The sequence below is a fragment of the Pungitius pungitius genome, unplaced genomic scaffold, assembly GCF_949316345.1.
Source record: "Pungitius pungitius unplaced genomic scaffold, fPunPun2.1 scaffold_56, whole genome shotgun sequence".
Taxonomy (NCBI): Eukaryota; Metazoa; Chordata; class Actinopteri; order Perciformes; family Gasterosteidae; genus Pungitius; species Pungitius pungitius.
The window spans coordinates 1-19,430 of NW_026909899.1; the positions used below are offsets into that span (position 1 = coordinate 1).

At 47.2% G+C, this 19,430-nt stretch overlaps 1 protein-coding gene across 1 annotated transcript; it reads left to right on the forward strand.

Annotated features, from left to right (window-relative positions):
- The first annotated feature begins 14,615 nt into the window (after positions 1 to 14,615).
- Positions 14,616 to 18,355, forward strand: mafba (MAF bZIP transcription factor Ba). The gene has a single exon (XM_062560641.1). It carries the CDS (start codon positions 15,133 to 15,135, stop codon positions 16,354 to 16,356), a length of 1,224 nt encoding a protein of 407 aa, XP_062416625.1. The 5' UTR covers positions 14,616 to 15,132; the 3' UTR covers positions 16,357 to 18,355.
- The last annotated feature ends 1,075 nt before the right edge of the window (positions 18,356 to 19,430 follow it).

Genomic DNA, 19,430 nt, shown 5'->3' on the forward strand with positions numbered 1-19,430 from the left:
TAAACATGAGTTTATGGTCTCAGTCTCTAGTTTCAAGTCTTCTTCAATGCAGCATGATGTTCATTTAGTGAATGATGGTCCATGTAGAGTCAAACAGACCATAAAGAGGGGATGCTTTAGGCTTACTTTAATTGACAGGTCACTGCAGTCTCAACATCTCTCGTCCAGTCCGATCTGTTGAATTGATGCTGATTGATCCTCCTGAAGGCTCCATGCAAAACTGGGTTCATCACCTTCGCTCCGTCTAGAAAACACAAAGGACAGAAACCCGGCCCTCGGGTATGGAGAACCAAACCCGGTGTTGTGCGCACAAAGACAATAAGTCTGAAAGTGAATTTGTGATAGGTGATGGGGGAGGCGATGGGCCTGGCTGACCACCCCCCCCCCCCCCCCCCCCCCCCCCAGTGCAGCTGTGTCACCTCTGATCAGTGGCGTTACAGTCCCTTCACTTCCTATTAGGCTCCTCACACCCAGGTGGCAAGGGCCATAAGTCCTCTGACAGCGACCTTGAACGACTGTGCGTGTTTGTGTGTGTCTGTGTGTGTGTGTTCATCCATGAGCAGCAATAACCAGCATCTCTGCCCGAGTGTGTGTGTGTGTGATGGCTCCTCTTCCCCTTGTCAAGGCCATCGGTGATCAGTGGAGGTTAAAAGTTACAAATCACCCCCCCCCCCCCACCTGTCCTCACACCGGCCGGGGCGGCGGGGGCCTCTGGGGGGGCCCCGGGTCTCATTGCTACCCGGGCCGTGGCTCCTGTTGGGGCTCTGCAGGGGATCGCAGGCAGCGGAGGGCAATTACCCCTCCGCTTTAATTGGCATTATCATTTTAGCAGGCTGACAGAGATGGATCACCCAGCAGCACCCTGCTATATGGGAGGAAAGGGGGGGGGGGGGGGGGCAGGCCTTTTGGGCACCCGAGAGGGGAAAAGGGAAGATGAGAGAGGTGCAGGTGGAAGAGAGGAGCACAAGAAATGAAGGGCTGAAATAATCAATCTGATACCAGAATTGGAGAAACAACTTGAACAAATAACCCCTATTACAGGAGAAATGTGTGTGGGGGGGGAAGCTGTGTGCGTTGATTGTATACACGTGTCTGTGTGTGTAGGGGGGGGGGCAGGGGAGGAGGTATTAATGGGACCCAGTGTGAAGCCGGTAATTGGTTTTTACAGGTGTAGATTTCCTTCATTGAAGCGGGAAAAAACCAAAAACATATAAATACATCTGGGACAATCGTAATTTAAATATGGGAAATTATACTTGAACTTAGTTATTGTCGTAAAATTACAGTTATTTTAATTCATGGCTTAGTAGATAGTGGGGGGGGGGGGGTCATTTGAGCCACTTAGTGGATCTTCTCAGTAAAGCTCTGGTTATCCACTCAGATCGGGTTGTTTCCTCGGCCTCCTTCGGGTCTCCAGTCAGAGAATCTCCTAATCCCCCCAAGACAAGCAGGGGTCCCCAGAGGCTGAGCCAAACAGCATCCAAAATAAGGGGGGGGGTGAAATAAAAGAGATGGGTCGATAGGGAAATGATTATGAAGCTGTCCGAGCTGAATTATTGTGCTTGATAATCCCTCGTTTGTCTCTGGCAAAGTCTGCTCAAAATAAAGAGATGGAAGATGATGATGAATTGAGTGGACCAGGAAGGGGGGGCAAACTTGAAAGGAAATACTATTTGCCCCCCCCCCTCTCTCTCTTCCCCTAATTTGAAAAATGAAAACTATAAGAGAGAGAATAATAAAAAAATAGCGCAATGAGTGGACAGGCCGGACCTCCATTACTCACGGACGCTTTGGACGACGCGGTAAAAATGTGCTGCTTCCTGCAGACGCATGCATCACCACGGCAACTAACAAATGGGCTGCCTCCCACGCATTTACCTCCAATTGTTCAAGCATTTGTTGGGGGGGGGGGCGACCTGTCTGGACTACTCGGGCCCGTCCATCTGAGGGACGAGAGAGTTACTGGGAGACACAGGGGGGGGGGGGGGGGAATAGAGAAAGTGACTCAAAGACTCATTTTAGTTTAGTTCGAGATGTTGAGGTGAGGAGGGTAGATATCAACATGAAGCTTCACCACTACATGAAGATAAGTATTTTATTTATTATTTAAATGAGGCATTCATTATGTCACGCTGACTTTTGGTGAATAAAGGAGAAATCTAAACAGTCAAAGTAGTGAAATAAAAAACTTAATTTGAATGTTTTATCTGAAAAAAGACAATATGTAAGTTGTCTTAAATGTCGCACAAATTTAAACATTTGGTCTTTTTGTCTTTAAATGTACAAGTAGTTCATTCATAACTAATTATACATATCCGATGTTTTTTTTCTCCAACGGCTTTGGGAGAAAGGGAGTGTATAAACAGAGTGGAGGAGACAGAGGAAGGGGGGGAGCTGGATTCCCATAAGCTGCAGTTTAACCCCCCCCCCCTGTTATTGACAAAAGCCGGTGAGGCTTCCAGAGAGCTTCACTAGTGGCTGATGGTTTCATTTGCCTGGATATTCTGCACTTATCTCTATTCTCTATTTTGGATTGAAACACTGAACCACTTTCCCTCTCTTGGAGCTCCCGGGCATCACCCCCCCCCACCCCCCCTCCCCCTCACCACCCCGTATCCCTTTGCAGACGGCCCTCCTTGGTGAAGATGTCTCCGGGATGGGCCCACCGATAATGATGAGTAGTTTACAATATGGCGACCATTGGCACGTTCACAGATAAAGGAGCTGAAGCGCTGTTGGTGGCGTCGAGCCATCCTTAAGCTGAAGGAGCCCTGGAGGCAGAGCGGTGATTGGTGGAGGGGGGGGGGGGGGACCTTCAATGATCGGAGAAGTACGCAACGACCGCGTTATCATTATCAGAATCACGGCGCTTCGTGAATCCCCCAAAGGGAGACATTCGGAAGTCACAGCTGCTCATATAAGCAGCAAGAAACAGAAGAAACAATAGAAATAAAAGAAAGAAATGATGTAAACAATGTAAAAAAATAAGAGGAACCTTTGGAGGGGGGGGCGAGTGGGGCGTTTATAAAAAGGATCCTTTCTTAATCGCAACACCAATTACACAAGTGCTGATACTGTTCGTTTTTCAGTGGTCTTGAAGCTTTTTGTACTTGTTTGATAACAGAAACATTTAACTATGTATGTTTTACATTTGCATTTGGACTCCACCTCACTGCAAAGTTGCTTCAAACAGAAGAAACTTGGTCTCCACGTCACTCTCTGGTAGACGGACCGTCACCTCGTCCTTTTCCCAGTAATCTTAACCATATTAGGACTGAGGAGGAATTGTGCATTCCCTGCTTCATGGTCTGTTTGACTCTACATGGACCATCATTCACTAAATGAACATCATGCTGCATTGAAGAAGACTTGAAACTAGAGACTGAGACCATAAACTCATGTTTACAATGTTTACTGTGGGAATAAATCAAGAGAGAAGTAGAGTAATTTCCTCATAGACGACTATGGGAGCAGAGGAGTCGCCCCCTGCTGGTCACTATACAGAAGTAGAGTCATTTTCTCATAGACGTCTATGGGACCAGAGGAGTCGCCCCCTGCTGGACACTCACAGAAGTAGAGTCATTTTCTCATAGACTTCTATGGGACCAGAGGAGTCGCCCCCTGCTGGTCGCTACACAGAAGTAGAGTCATTTTCTCATAGACTTCTATGGGACCAGAGGAGTCGCCCCCTGCTGGTCGCTACACAGAAGTAGAGTTATTTTCTCATAGACTTCTATGGGACCAGAGGTGTCGCCCCGTGCTGGTCACTAAATAGATTGCAGGTCAAATTTCTGGGAAATGCCAGTTTTTTGTAATTACGCTTGATTGTAAAACCTCAACAACAACGTCTTTTAAGAATAAAATACATTAGTTGGAGATAATATAGATAAGGTATCTGAGTAACCTCTGCTAATTTGGTGTCATTTGGCCAATAGGTGGCGCTGCTGCAGCAGCAGCATCATCATCAGACGATGGTGTATCTGTTTCTATTGTCCCAGAGAGAACGTGCGCCAGAGTAAATTACAATATGCTTTTTATACTGGTCAAATGTTCCCATATCTTTAAATATTTATTTGTTAATTAGTCAGCACAATCTTATTATTCGAGTAACTGTGACACGGACCCTTCATCCAGAATCACTGCGATATAAAACGTTCAAAATGAAATGAAACGCCATGAGGAATGATGAGAAGGGAATCGTTGGGAGAGGAGCAGATGAGAGAAAAGGGGGAGAGAGGGAGAGAGAGAGCTGTTTAGTTAATTTATGTGGGGAGAGTGAGCGAGTGGCAGTGATTCATGGGTTTGTTAGTCAATTGATAAAGGAGAGGAAATTTCTAAGAAAAAAAACACATTGAGCAGTGAGAGATATGGCCACCATACATCACCTATTTGCAAACAACGAGGGCTCATATTAATCCCTGGGAGGGAAGGTGACCCCCCCCCCCCACACACACACACACACACAAACCTATTCACTCACTGTGACCTAATTAAGGGAATAGGCCTTAATTGGAAAAAGAAAAACAACAAAATGTCAAACGTCTCATTTCTTTTGTTCAAAGTTATCGCTTTGTTTATTTATTTGTTTTTATTTATTTTCTTTATTCCCCCCCCCCCCCCCCGTGTGAGCTTTTAAGTGCTTTTTAATGTTGTAATGGAAGCGTCTAGCAGCAGAGGTCCAGATATGAAGAGTGAAGAAGAGTCTGGTGGGTCTACAACTGAACGTACTGTCTGTCACACAGTATGTCAGTAAGAGAGGTGTGTGTGTGTGTGTGTGTGCGCGCGTGCACCCCTACACACCCTGTAATGTATTAGATGTTGAATCCCTCTGATACATCGCTGCAGGACGTATCTGTCATCTTTCCCTCTTCCCTGGTTCAGACTTTTAAAGGCTGAAATGTAATTATTGAATCCCCCCATGATCGATCATTAGTTAAAACACACACACGCACACACACACACACATTTCAACACCCATTAAGACTCAGCCGGCATTCCAAGGAAAGTGGGAAGAATCCTTCACCAAAAACAATAAATAGACCTTCAGATGCCCCCCCACTCCGTTTAATTCGACAAACAAACAAACAAACGGATGAACGTGTAAATAAATATGGCTGCTGTGTGTGTGTTGGACGCATTGGGGGCGTCTTTGTTGCGACTCGTAGTCCAGATGGATGACTTGTACGGGGGAGTGTATTTATTCTGCGGCGAGGCGACGTCGGGAGATTTGTTATTCCCCGGCGTTGCCGAGTTTTTCACATTGCTCCACATCCCTGGGACCATATTTCATCCTCACACCCCCAATCCCCAAACAGATTTATTTACAGGCTCTCTTCCTGCACACACACATACGACCCCCCCCTCCCTCCTTTAACACATGCACACACTGCTGCAGACGCACGCGTGCGTTCACATGTACACGCAACATGCAACCACAAACAGAGCTTTACCCAATCAACCAACTCTGAGGGTACAATCATTTACAGTTTTTCTCAATTGTTTACACACAAATAAAGGGTACTTGACACACAATGACCACACCATGTAACTCATGCACCAACCCCCTGAACCAATTCCGCTAAACTACAAGCACACTTCTTGCTTTACACTCAAATTGCAGTTCTAAAACACTTTTTTCAAAAACACTACACACAATTCTCTGCATTCTCTACACAATTGTCATGAAGAAAATCTTGTTTTCACAAGAAAAACACTGTCATTCAAAATTCTAAAGTCAATTTCCCTACTATGCACACTGACTCGTCACATGGGAAAACACCTTTCACACAGTGTTACAATTAGGAATCAGAGCTTTAGCATAAAAGGGCAACAGGTGAGCTCTTCTGTTTTGGAGCAATGGATGACAACATTAGAAACAGAGCCAGAGGAGTGAGAGTAAGAGGAGGAGGAGGAGGAGGAGGAGGACGAGGACGAGGACCGTAAACTCTGATGAGATCTGAGCCACTTTGGTTGACCAAAGCTATGGAGGAATTCTTTTCTGCCTGGAGATGGAAAGTGTTTGACCAAAACTCATAACTTATACAGTAAATTCTTGTGTTGTTTTGTATGTAGATCACTGTATGTGCAACTTTGAGTTGGTTGGGATGTACACTGTGTGCATTGTTTTCGTGGGGAAAATAAAATATATTTGTTACCGTGTATTTGTGTGTTCTGAGAATAAAAACAATATTCTAAAATATTTTACAACACAGGTATGTATCTATTGTCTGTGTAATAAAAAGGTCAAAGTCATTATGATGAATGGAGAAGTGTTTTCCATTCATCATAATGTTTTACATTGAGCACATCAGTGTTCAACTGATTCTTCTAAAAGCCTATTCATATGACGGTTTGTGTTTGTCATTTGAAAACAAAATACCATTATTAAGAAATGACATTGTTTTGAAAGTTTCATTTTGCAGGAGTATTGAGGGGTTTTGCCCATTGTGTGTGTGTTTTTTGATTTGTGTGTAGAGTTCTGAGAGTATGAGGCATGCTTTAAGAAAATGTGTGTAAACAATCGAGAAAAACTGTAACTACTTCTCATGTGATGGGGCTTGAATTTCTCTCATAAACTCCTCCCCCAGAGAGACGACGTACGGACCTAAAGAAGGGGCACATTTTAAGAACAAAACTCACAAACGAAAACAGAAGTACGGTTAAAGTAACAGAAACATTGCTGAGGCAACTTTACAATCGCTCTGCTATGCTTTGGGGCGGGGCTACCTTGTGATTGACAGGTCTCAGTCCAAATGTTCGAGAGGGGGAGATACTAAAGGCCCCCAAAAACCATCTCCCCTGTTTATCCCCTCAGTGGGTGCAAACACTGGCCATTCTCTCTTTCTTCAAATGCTCGTTTAAAATGATGATTCAAAGTGTCATGTAATGTATTCAGGTAATTTAATGGTTTTTAAGCGTTAGCTCCTCACCTTTCGAGCCAAATACTGTTTTAACCAGCCGGTAGAAGGACGCTAACGCCGGTGAATTAGCCGGTTTTGTCCTGACCTGGACAGACGTCCATCGTCATTGTAAACACCGTTTTTCGTGGAGATTAAGTGTTGGTTAAAGGGTCGCCAAAATCCATCAATGCTGTCAGCATATTTCACAATAAGATATCCTGCTTCAACACCTCCAAGTAGTGTTATAGTAAAAGTAGCCAAAGTCTTTCTCTCATCATAGTAATTTTCCTGCAGTGCTTAGACATGTAAATGTCTAAAACCTGTCTGCTTATTACTGCTTATTATTTTTATCCTTATCAAACATGCTTTTTATATTTTCCATCCTCGACCAAAGTATCAGAGTCTCCTCTAAAGCTCCCTCAATGTGTGACTAATCTCACACACTCATGAAGCTGCTGGAGGGATCGGTTTATCCCGTTAGCTGTCAGAGAGAGACAGAAAGAGGGAGGGAGGGAGGGAGAGAGAGAGAGAGAGAGAGAGAGAGAGAGAGAGAGAGAGAGAGAGTTGCATTAAGAGAAATGACGAGAGAACGGACAAAGAAGACGAGTGCAAAACAAAGAGTATGAAACCCAATCGCAAACCATCCCTAACGCCCCCTTTTTCCAAGAGGGAACCCAGAGCCTCAGTAGTCTCTTAATAAAGGGGGGGGGGGGGGGGGAATGAAATGCCAGGCATAGAAATGAATAACCTGAAGATATGTGTGTGTGCGTGTGTGTGTGTGTGTGTGTGTGCGTGTGTGAGTGCAGGGAACGAGGAGGATGTTCGGGGTTCCACGGTCCTGGTCTCTTCCTATCCATGTGAGTAATGATCCAGGCTGCCAGTGTGGTGGTGTCGCCCCATCTATAACCATTTACACACACACACACACACACACACAGAGGAGATTAATCAGACAGGAAGCAGGGCAGGTGGATGGACACGGCAGCAGGCCGGGTTCATCCATTCAGTCCTAAAACAGACAGGCTGTAAACACACGGGGGGGGGGGGGGGGGGCTTTGAAGGGGGGAGCTGGCCGGCCGGAGGCCTCGCTGACAGCTTCACTAACACAACACACAGGAAGAACATCATATTTTTCACCCACATGGTGCTGCAGACGGTAAAGACACATCTGGTGGTCGATTTGATCTTCTTCTTCAACCAAAGTCAACAAAGAGATGATGATTGTTGAACATTTAGCTCTGTGGGGCACTTCTTTGTTGGATTGTTGGTGATCATTTATGAGCTGAGTACCGTATGAAGGTCCAAATCACTTCTGCTCGTCGGCTGCAAATCCAAGATGTCGACGAGGCTTTGAAACATCAGACGTCCAAAAAACCAACAGGAGACGCTACCATGACTACTTCCACATCCTTTTACAGTCCACGTGCCTGTAACATTGGACCTTATGTCAACTCCACCTAAATGCTTTAATTTGGTCCCTCTCACCTTACCACATGAAACGAAGCGATGTCTCTTCTAATCTTTACCTTTTTCAGCATAAGAGAACTCGTGGTCAAATTTTTAAAAGGTGGTTTCTCTGGTCTAGAATCGTCTCTCACACTGCCGATTTGGATTTTGTGTCTTGGATCAAATCAGCAAAGGTCTCTTGTTCACATTGGTTCAAGTCCGTCTCTATCTGAGACAACGCATCAGTTCCTTTAGAAGCAGGCATTCATTAATCAAATGACAGCGTGTAGCCCTCCAGCATTTAAGCGTGGTGGAAGTCAGTTATCCAGCCAGCTGATTATCAAGTGGCCAGCTTGCTAACCCCCCCCTGCTAAAAAAAGTTGTGCAACAAGAGACAGATGATGTGCATTGAAAATCCCACCAGCTCCTCTTTTGGTTGATCTGGTGCTGATCACCATGTCGGTGCCAGCGTGCTTTCCTCAGCCGGTAAGTAAAACAGCCATTACATTACGTGATGTAAGTGAACACGGGCCCTTCGTAAACAGCGTCTGCCCTGTGGCTTTAGAGTAGGTCGGGTGTGGTCCAGTGGTCAGGGAAATGGCCGGATGACCTGAACGGTGCTGAGTCATGTCCCAGGTGAGGGATAGAGCTGCCTCCACTGCGGCTCCGGGACGTGCACTTAACCTGCAGTAATTACTGGAAACAGCGCTGAGAACATGGCAACATGGAAGTTGTGGAAGTGGCTCCAAAAGATTTCAAATTACTCGGATCCTCCCGAGGCCGGCTGCGGGAAGCCTGCCGGGGGGGTCGTGTAATGTGGATGCTCGAGTTTCTCGGCCCTCTGGATCCGTCACCCCGTCGCTTCCGAACAAAACCGATGGAAACGGCTCTGTGACGGAGGGAGAGTCTCTGTGTAAACACGCCGCGGCGACTGGGGGTATGAAGAGGAGCGAGTGGGGGGGGGGGGGTTGGCTGAACAAATAGGTTAGAGTAGAGAAGAAGGAGGAGAAAAAACGAGGACGGAATGAGAGGACAAAATAGGAAAAGGAGCAAAGAGAAAAAGAAAGAGAGAAGGACCCTAAGAATGAGACCCAAATGGCTGCTAAGAATCATTAATCTTGTGGGGATCTGTGTCAGCGAGCAGCGGCGACACAAAGACTCTCGGAGAGCAGCTCACTGACCCCGACCCAATTGGCTGAGAAAGGCCCACCAGGCTTTAATAGACTTTTGCTGATCCGACACTTGTTTGCTGGGAGCCACAAAGAGGCGATTGCAGAGGATGACAGGGGCCTGCAGGCCCAGGGGCTCCCCTCCTGGCCCATGATAAATGACCCATGGGTGGGGGGGGGGGGGCAGGGCCAGGGCCAGAGGAGAGAGGGGTGAGTAGAGCCAAGAGGCAAGGGAGGTCACTGGGCGAGGAGAAGAGGGGGGGGGGGGAGATGTTTGATGAACGTTACGTCGTCTAAATCAAGAAGCATCCTGATCATCTAGTACAGGAGAACGGAGGACGGAAGAATAAGGGACAGGAGGATAAGGGACAGGAGAACGGGGGACAGGAGAATAAGGGACAGGAGAACGGAGGACAGGAGAATAAGGGACAGGAGAACGGAGGACGGGAGAATAAGGGACAGGAGAACGGGGGACAGGAGAATAAGGGACAGGAGAACGGAGGACAGGAGAATAAGGGACAGGAGAACGGAGGACGGGAGAATATGGGACAGGAGAACGGGGGACGGGAGAATAAGGGACAGGAGAACGGGGGACAGGAGAATAAGGGACAGGAGAACGGAGGACAGGAGAATAAGGGACAGGAGAACGGGGGACAGGAGAATAAGGGACAGGAGAACGGAGGACAGGAGAACGGAGGACAGGAGGATAAGGAACAGGAGAACAGGGGACAGGAGAATAAGGGACAGGAGAACGGAGGACAGGAGAATAAGGGACAGGAGAACGGAGGACGGGAGAATAAGGGACAGGAGAATGGAGGACAGGAGAATAAGGGACAGGAGAACAGGGGACAGGAGAACGGAGGACAGGAGAATAAGGGACAGGAGAACGGAGGACAGGAGGATAAGGAACAGGAGAACGGAGGACAGGAGGATAAGGAACAGGAGAACGGAGGACGGGAGAATAAGGGACAGGAGAACGGAGGACAGGAGAATAGGGGACAGGAGAACGGGGGACAGGAGAATAAGGGACAGGAGAACGGGGGACAAAGGGCAAAGGATGCTGCACGGCTCTGACTACGACACATCGGCACTTCAGATAAAACAGTAAAGAAAAGTCATATTTCACACAGGTTTTGCGTCCTTTACTTTGACAAGAAGCTGGCAGGAAAATACTATAATTACGTTTTCAACATCGTGACAGTTGACTCCATCAGAGTCAGAGCCGGTCATTGGGAAACACAGATGTAAAGTGTGGTCCTGACCAGAGAATATGGGCTCTAATCACATTACGCCTGCTCTCTGGTATTTGGTTCCTGTGGCGCAGGCGGCACGGCGGTTTATGATGAGACCTGCGTGAGCCGCTGGAGGGAAGCCAGACTATTGTACATAGCATTGCAATTTACATTAATGAAATGACCGCAGCAAAAGGCAGATTTATTGTCCTTTTCTGGGATTAAGCCAGTACAGTGGTCACTGACATTTATTTGTTGTTATATTTACAGCATGTCAATCAGAGACATCTAATCTCAGAAAAGGCCTACAATTAAGCCTTGGCCTCACCATCAACGTTGTTATATCGTCTGTGCCTCGCTGTCATTTCTGAAAGAGGAAATAAATAATAAGTCGTAGATGCATGCATTAGGTTAGAGGGAGACAGGAGGGAGACTGGTGCACATGGAGCGATTAGCGATGAGCAAACGCGCCACCAGGGGCGCCCTGTCACAAGGAATGAGCTGTAACTCCCCCGCAAACACTCTTCAGCGGGAGGGGGGGGGGGGCGCTGTCACAAAGTATAGGCACGAGGAAGATGAATTTTTAAAGATATAATACAAGATGGTTTCACAGGTAAATCGGTAGTTTTTTTCGATGCCACACTCATCTCTTTGTTCGGGTTCTTTCTCCCTGATGGGGAAGTGATCGTTATTTAGACTGTTTACACGCGACACGGTTTAATAACACGTGTTGTGAGAGAGAAACGTTTATTGCCATAATATGTTGGACATATCTGTAAATTGTCTTGGCGGTTGGTGCATGACGGAAGACAGTACAATAATGACAACGTAGTGCAGAAATAAGGTAAAAATAAAATAAAAGTAAAATATATCCTATGGGTTAGTACACTAAAGCTAAGGCTATGGGTTAGTAAGTAGGGAGAGATAAAGATAAAAATTTGAAATAAAAATAAAGGTAAAGTGCACCAGCTAAACAAAGTGACAAGTGAAAGTGACAAAGTGAATGAAGCCATGAAGAAAAATTCCAGGAGCCGAAAAACGGAACGTATTCAGGAAGGCAAATGTGGAAAAGGAGACATAAAACCGTCTCTCCATCACTTCTATCTGCATCAAAACAAATCCATTCATTTTAAAATGTGAATCTGCACAAAGGGATTCAAATGATGGCACATTGCCAGTGAGATGTTTAATTCTGCAGATAACTACGACGGAGACGACGTCAGTCACGTGGCAGCTGAACGTGCATTTGATTTGTTGACTCGGCTGCTCCGCGTGTGTCTCCTGGCCCTCACGCTGCTGGACCAGCCGCTTTGGCTCTGTGTTATTTGCAGGTATCGGTAAGGAGGGGGGGAATAGGGAGGTGGGGGAGGTTGGGGGGGCGTAGAGTTCATCATTACGCACGCGAATAACAAGCGAATAAGACCGAACGTTTACTTCACAGAGTCACTGTAGTAATAAGAAGGTACCCCCCCCCCCCCCCACGGGTCGGTCCTGGAGATGCAAACCCGTATTTGAGGAGGGGGGGGGCGTGGCTCTCTCCCATCACGGGCCTGCTGCAGGTGTGAGGAGTCGAACGTGCTGAAATGTTCAGGGGGGTGTTGAGGGGTTGCTGATTTGCAACCTCATTTAAACAAGAGGGAGAAGAAAGCTTCTCTCTTGTTAAGAATCCGTAGGACGGACTCATTAGAATCCTTCTCCCCGCTGTCCATAAGCACGCGCATCACGCACTAGATCATTAACCACCGATATGCTGCTGACCCGGACGCTTTCCTTTTCTTTTTTACATCTCGCATCTCCATCACAGTCCGCTATGACCGAGGGGGGGGGGGGGAGCCGCTGGTCGACCCGCGTGGATCTACCAGACGGGGGTCTCGGGCTATATTAGAGCGGCGTTTCGACCTGGAGGGGGCTGCTGGCGGGTCGGCCTCGCTGGCACCGTTTGATTTTGATTTTTGATTATTTTTTTTTTAGAGCGGCTCGGCGCGGCACGACTCGCTCGGGGCGCGTCTGAAGTTGGAGCCGAGATTTGAGAAGCTCGCCTGCAGTGAAAGGGGAATAAAAAGAGGAGGAGAGCGCAACCTGCACGAGGACAAACGACAAGTCCGTCTGAGAGCTTCAGGGACAGCTGGTGTGTCCCAATGCGCCTCACAAAGCTTTAAAAGAAAAGCTCCAAGGAACAAATACATCCAGAGAATTATCAATAAGGTCGTTATTATAATGTCTCCTTTTAATTCCAAAATAATGCATTTTTGCGTTTCTAATTGTATAATATTAATAATCTTAATATAAGGTTAATTGTCATTATCACGCTAACGTTAATTTTAATAGACGATGACAAATAGGTAAGTGATATTCGTTCTTTTTAAGTTTCTCACTCTGCAAATCGTGATATTCTCTTCAAGAAATTTCTTTTAAAAATATGTAAATACTTTGTAATTATTGAATTTCATATATTGCAGCTTTATTTAATTTTAATTTATTTGAATCGCCATAGATGTGTGTAACTGAAATACTTGTACATTGTGGCGAACATATTCGCCACAATGTGAAAATGTGAAAAACTTGAGATGCGTTAAAAAGAACAAATGAAACTAAACCAAAGAATGTCAGGATATAACGTGTTATGATGAGTTGTGATTTATGAGTGGATTTCAGCTCGAGCTGATTAACAACAGAAGCCTAACAAACGAGTCCTTCATTATCGGACCTGATCGATATGCTCTGAAAAACAAATCATAATCCCATCGATCCTTCAGATTAACTCATTTACACGCAGTTCCTATTTTTAAGGAGATTTGCTCACTTTCTTAATTCCTAAATTAAAAAAAGAAATCCAATCATCGAAACATCCTGGAGGATCTCTTCCGTTTTTAATTATGATTTATTCCAAACGACCTGCACACGTGACCCTCCATCGACGGATTAATTGCTGTCCCTCATAACTGCGGAATGTGACTTTTAAAACGGGCAATTGGCGTTTAGAGGAGATAATAAAACAAATAAAGGGGAGTCTATACGATCCATCGGTGCGCGTGATGCCCACGCAGGGGCAGTCTCGAGCCGAGAGGGAAATAAGTGAACACCGAGATATGATCAGATTATAACACGGGGTTTTAAAAATGCAAATGTTAGACTACAAAAGCATCATGCACCGTGTAGAGCAGTTTTTCTTTTCTTATGTGTGACGCTAAATAGTTGCTCAAACCTGCAAGACACCGCGGAGGAACGCGACGAAAGTCACGTGGTCCTCGTTCTGCAACAAAAGGTCATCATGATTCAACTGTTCAGCTCCGGTAGAAGAACCGGACCCCCCCCCCCCCCCCCCCCCACACACACACACACACACACTTACCGTTCGAGGTCAACTTAAAAAAAGGGCACCAAAACATTTAGCAGGTTTAACAAAGCAAATAAATCACGTACACGGAATTTATGCAACATTTGGAAAGGAACGCGCATGTGTTTATTCTAGAGGTTTCCTGGAGATTTGCTGCAAGTTAAGATGTAAAACCGCTGATTACTTATTTTACACAAACCAGGTGTTCATATGATACCTTTTGAGCCATGAAAGCCGGAATTATAATTTATCTCTCTCATTGAAGCCTGAAAGACCCCCGATTCAAGCCGAGGAGTCGTGTTCGTGTAGTGGAGCCCCCCTTTAGGGAAGTCGGGTCAGCTGACTGTAGCTGTCAGGACCGTGCCGTTTGCACCTCTCCCCCCCCCGCTCCCTCCCTGCCTCCCTCCTCATCTCCTCCAGCGGAGCGTCCGCTGCTCCCATTGGAGAGCCGCGCGCTCCGGATCCAGCCCTTCGGCGTGACGTCACGGCGCGCTATAAGGATAAAAGCGCAGGCTGGCTGCGAGCGCAGTCTGCTGGATACCACGAAGTGGGGGAGAAAGCGAGAGAGAGAGGCGAGCCTTTTTGAATCTCTGCGGTGCAGAGCTGGGAAAAGCAGCTTCTCAGCGGAAAACAATTCAAATACATTCAGACGCGCCTTCTGTCATTTTCCTGGAGAAAAAAACTCGGACTTACTGGCCGAAGAAGTAGCGACGAGGACCGGTGCCCGTTTCAGCGAACAGTCGCGGTATTGCTTTTATTGTTATTATAATTATTTATCTTATTGTTTGTGTGTGTGCATTTGTGTGTAAATACACACTTCTACTGAAGGGACTGAGTTTTTATTTTATGTTATACTTTTGCACTGAGAGTCTTTTGGCTTTCTATCTCCGGCCTGGTCTCTCTGCCACATTACCCCGCACAAGAAGTAGGCTACATGACGCAAAACCAGCGTTAGAGTCAAAGTTTTCCTCCACTACTTTTTTTTTTTCTTTTTTCATTTTTTCCCTTTCCTCTCTCCCCGCCCGCGCCGATCGCACGCACGGTGTTTCATGCTACAGCAAGTCTGCGCACAGCGGTGGAGGAGCCCACAGAACTATTGCATGAAACAGGAGAGGAGAGAAGACATTCACAAGTCGCTTTACGCAACGCTCGCGGGCAACTCCGCGCATCTGCAGAAGAGCCGCGGCGGCAGCATGAGCGCGGAGATGAGCATGGGCCCGGAGCTACCCAGCAGCCCTCTGGCTCTGGAATACGTCAACGATTTCGACCTGATGAAGTTCGACGTTAAGAAAGAGGGCCTGGCGGGACTCGAGCGCAACGGGGTGCGCCAGTGCAACCGCCTCCAGGCGCAGGGCTCCGTGTCGTCCACCCCGATCAGCACGCCCTGCAGCTCGGTGCCCTCCTCGCCCAGCTTCAGCCCCACGGAGCAGAAGAGCCACCTGGAGGAGCTGTACTGGATGCCGAACAGCGGGTACCACCAGCAGGTAGACCCGCAGACGTTGAGCCTGACCCCGGAGGACGCAGTGGAGGCCTTGATCGGAGCCACGGCACACGGACACCCTCCGCCCCCGCACGTCCAGCAGCAGCTGCAGCAGCAAGGCGCCTTCGAGGGCTACCGGGGGGGTCCGCACCAACATCACAGCCACCACGGCCACGGCCAGCAGCATCACCACCCGTACGCAGGAGGCATCCCGCACCACGCCGACGAGCTGTCCGCGCACCCGGGCGGACACAGCCACCCGCACAGCCAGCACCACCACCACCACAGCCAGGACCCCGACAGCCCGTCCCCGGTGTCCCCGGACTCCCTCCAGTCGCTGCATCACCACCGCCACCATCACCACCACCATCCGCACGGCCACCTGAGCCAGTCGGGGGGTCACCACGGCTCCGGGGGCAGCCTCAACGTGGAGGACCGCTTCTCCGACGACCAGCTGGTGTCCATGTCGGTGCGGGAGCTCAACAGACACCTGCGGGGCTTCACCAAGGACGAAGTCATCCGCCTCAAGCAGAAGCGCCGGACCCTGAAGAACCGGGGCTACGCGCAGTCCTGCCGGTACAAGCGGGTGCAGCAGAAGCACGTGCTGGAGAACGAAAAGACGCAGCTGATCGACCAGGTGGAGCAGCTGAAGGCGGAGATCAGCCGGCTGGCGCGGGAGAGGGACGCCTACAAACTCAAGTGTGAGAAACTGACCGGGTCGGGGGTCAGCAACGGGTTCCGAGAGGCCGGCTCCACCAGCGACAACCCGTCATCTCCCGAGTTCTTTATGTGAGTTAGACCTGCCCCCCCCCGGCCCCCATTCCCCTTCCTTTCTCCACAAATGACTGAACAAAATGATAATAATCACAGCTCCCATAACGTTTATGATTATATTAATAATAACAATTATATTGATATAAGAAGAATAATCCATCAGATAGTATTCTCATATATAATCACCTCTCCATCCACGTGTCACCTGAGATACAAAGAGCAACATCGATCCGTCGCAGCATCTTTGTAGATTAGTTGCTTGCTGAGAAAAGACTTTTTGTCCTCATCGAAGAGGAGGAAAAGAAATTGGCTGATGAACCTTGTTTCTTTCCTCCATTTTGAGGTCACAGCTCTGAGACGACTTGTACGTAGTGATTTTGGGGGGTGGACGGCGCCGAGGCCGTTGTCTTGTCATCTTTGTTTTTTATTAATTAGCTCTCCAGGATGATGAGGACATTGTTGTGGCGCAACGAGCGGGGCTCGCGACCCACATTCGACAAGTGGGCGCGTAAAATCTGCGAAAATCTCCAAGACTCCACTTTATGCAAAGTTTAACTTCTGTCTGCTATCATGAGACGGGGAGGGGTGGGGGGACATTTTATGCAACATCTCATTGATTTATTGCCTGCTTGGTTATATTCGAATATATATTGAAACAAAAATCTGCATTAAATATTAATCCTGCATGCTGGACATGTACGGTAATAATTTCTATTTTGTACTTCCATCTTCTCGTGTATATTAAGAGCATGTTGTTGATCTGCGCTTCTCCATAGTTTTTTGGGGTAGGTGTGGGGGGGGGGGTCTAGAGAAATGCAGCAGGGACAGAACAGCAGGACTGCCGGTGCTGTGTCACACACGGTGTGTGTGCTGGGGGGCGGGAGGGGGGGGGGGTTTGGCTTGTAAATATTATGCAACGGCGTAAATCTGCACAAGATTGAGGAGGCTGGTTTGAACTTCTTTCTTTCTTTGTGTTATTTTTTTTTTCTTGTTTTGTATCATGATTTTTGTTTTCTCTGTTGCATTTAAATACAACATAACTCTGTGTGTCCGGTGCACTTTTGGATGAAAAATCTTTTTGTAGCTTTCGTTTTGCAACGTTTTCATTCCGATGTTTGCGCACACCTCCCTTCTAGGAAGACATGCTATGGTGCTACGTTGTGATAAGGACCCGGGACTGAGCGATTTGTGGACACGTGTCCAGAGAGCCCGAGGAGACAAACATGTGGCTGCGCGGTTATTGGAGCCAGATCGCAGAGGAGGCGCGCACACAATGCGGGTTAAAACTCAACGTGGCTTTTGCGCCATTAATAAAAGGCAGAAAGCGCTTCTGTTAACCCTGTGAACCCCTCGTCCCGATGACTAATCGTCACTGTATTCATCCATAGGGGTTAACGGGAAGTCGATATTTGGACAGCGCGAGCATTTATGTTGTCCTTCATTTTTTTTCCTGCCGGTCAGTAAAAAAAGGGGAATCAGGTTGTGCAACTTCTCGAAATGAAAACAGTGTTCATATTATGTAATACGTTTGTATTCATGCGTGCGAGGGTGTGTGTGTGTGTGTGTCTGTTTTATTATTATTGTTATTATTATTATTATTATTTGATGATTCTGGTTCTGCTGGCCAGATGCATAGTTAAATAAGGTTTTATTTGAATCATTTAAATTAACAGACAGTCGGATCATATCGAATGAGCATGGTGCTTGCATTGAAACTATCGTGGGGAAGTCATGCATTTTAACAATCTCTTTCTTTTGGGTTTGTTACTGATTCAACTGTGTTGAAATCGACCTGAAACTGCAGCAGCCGGTTGTTGTTTTGTTTTCACCTGTTTCATGTACTTTGGCGATGATGGGAGGGGGGGGGGGCAATTTTCAATCCTGTTTATATGAATAATAGTAAAAACACTTAAATTTGAACTGTTCCATTCAGGCTGGTTTCTGTTATGTCCTTTTTTTGGTTGTTTTTTGGAAGAAATTGTTTCCTATTTTGCTTATTAAAGTCATTGAAATGGCAATCATTTTACCTCTCAGACTCTTTTTCTAGGAAATACACGTGGCCCGATGCCAACCCATAATACCGCATAATCCCACACCTGGCTCACCTCGCGTTCTGTCAAAACAGTTACAGGAAATACATTTTACACACACACACACACACAAAATGACGTATTCGCGACGACCTCTGAATTGGCGCGCGTGCCACTCGCCCTTGGCCCTTTTTGTATTTTCAGGGTGTTGGAACGCAGCCCGCTGACGTCACATCGGCGGCTCGGCCCGATGTGACGAGAGATTCCCGGGAGGAGCGCGAAGGGTCAGTCGGACCTCTTGCAGCGGTTTAAAATCTCTTACAGAAGTCGCGGGACTCGACCCGCCGCGCGCTCTCGCGAGATTATTCCTTACTGTTATAAATAATGGGATTATAATTCTCACTCCATCTGCCCGCAAACATGCGACACAATACATCAAGTCGGGGATTAGATTTGTTCAGAATTTTGAGATTGAGGGTTGAAAATAAATAAATACACAAACTAAAATCAACAGCGTCCGATGTATAGAGAGACAACAGGAGGAGGAGGAGGAGGCGGAGGGGGAGGGGGGGGTGGGGGGGTCTGGTCCCGGTCTGGAGTCTCTTGTGTCAGAACATTATCTGCCTCGTGTCTGCACATTCTCAAGGACAAAACCGCTGGGAAGCGATTCAGAGACCCGGGGAGGGCGAGTCGAGTTTACGTCTCAATCCCTCTCTCTCCGGAGGGGGGGGGACTCTATTTACAGTTATGATAATAACCCCAAAATAGCAACAAAAAAACATTTGAGTTATTTGTTCTTCAGGATAGAAAAGCTGCAGTGAGAGAAACCCTGCGCGTGTGTGTGTATGTGTGTGTGTGTGTATCATGTGGTCTGTTGTGACTCCAGGACTCATCACACATGTCGACGCTTAGCATATTGGCTCAAAAAATCGACCAAACACAAAACCATAATTTCTGTGGAATGTATAAAAGAGAAAGAAGACTCCGATCGTCTTCGTCCCTCACGAGGAATCTCTGAAAGATAATAACAATCCATACAAACTACAACAGAAAGGGCCATCCT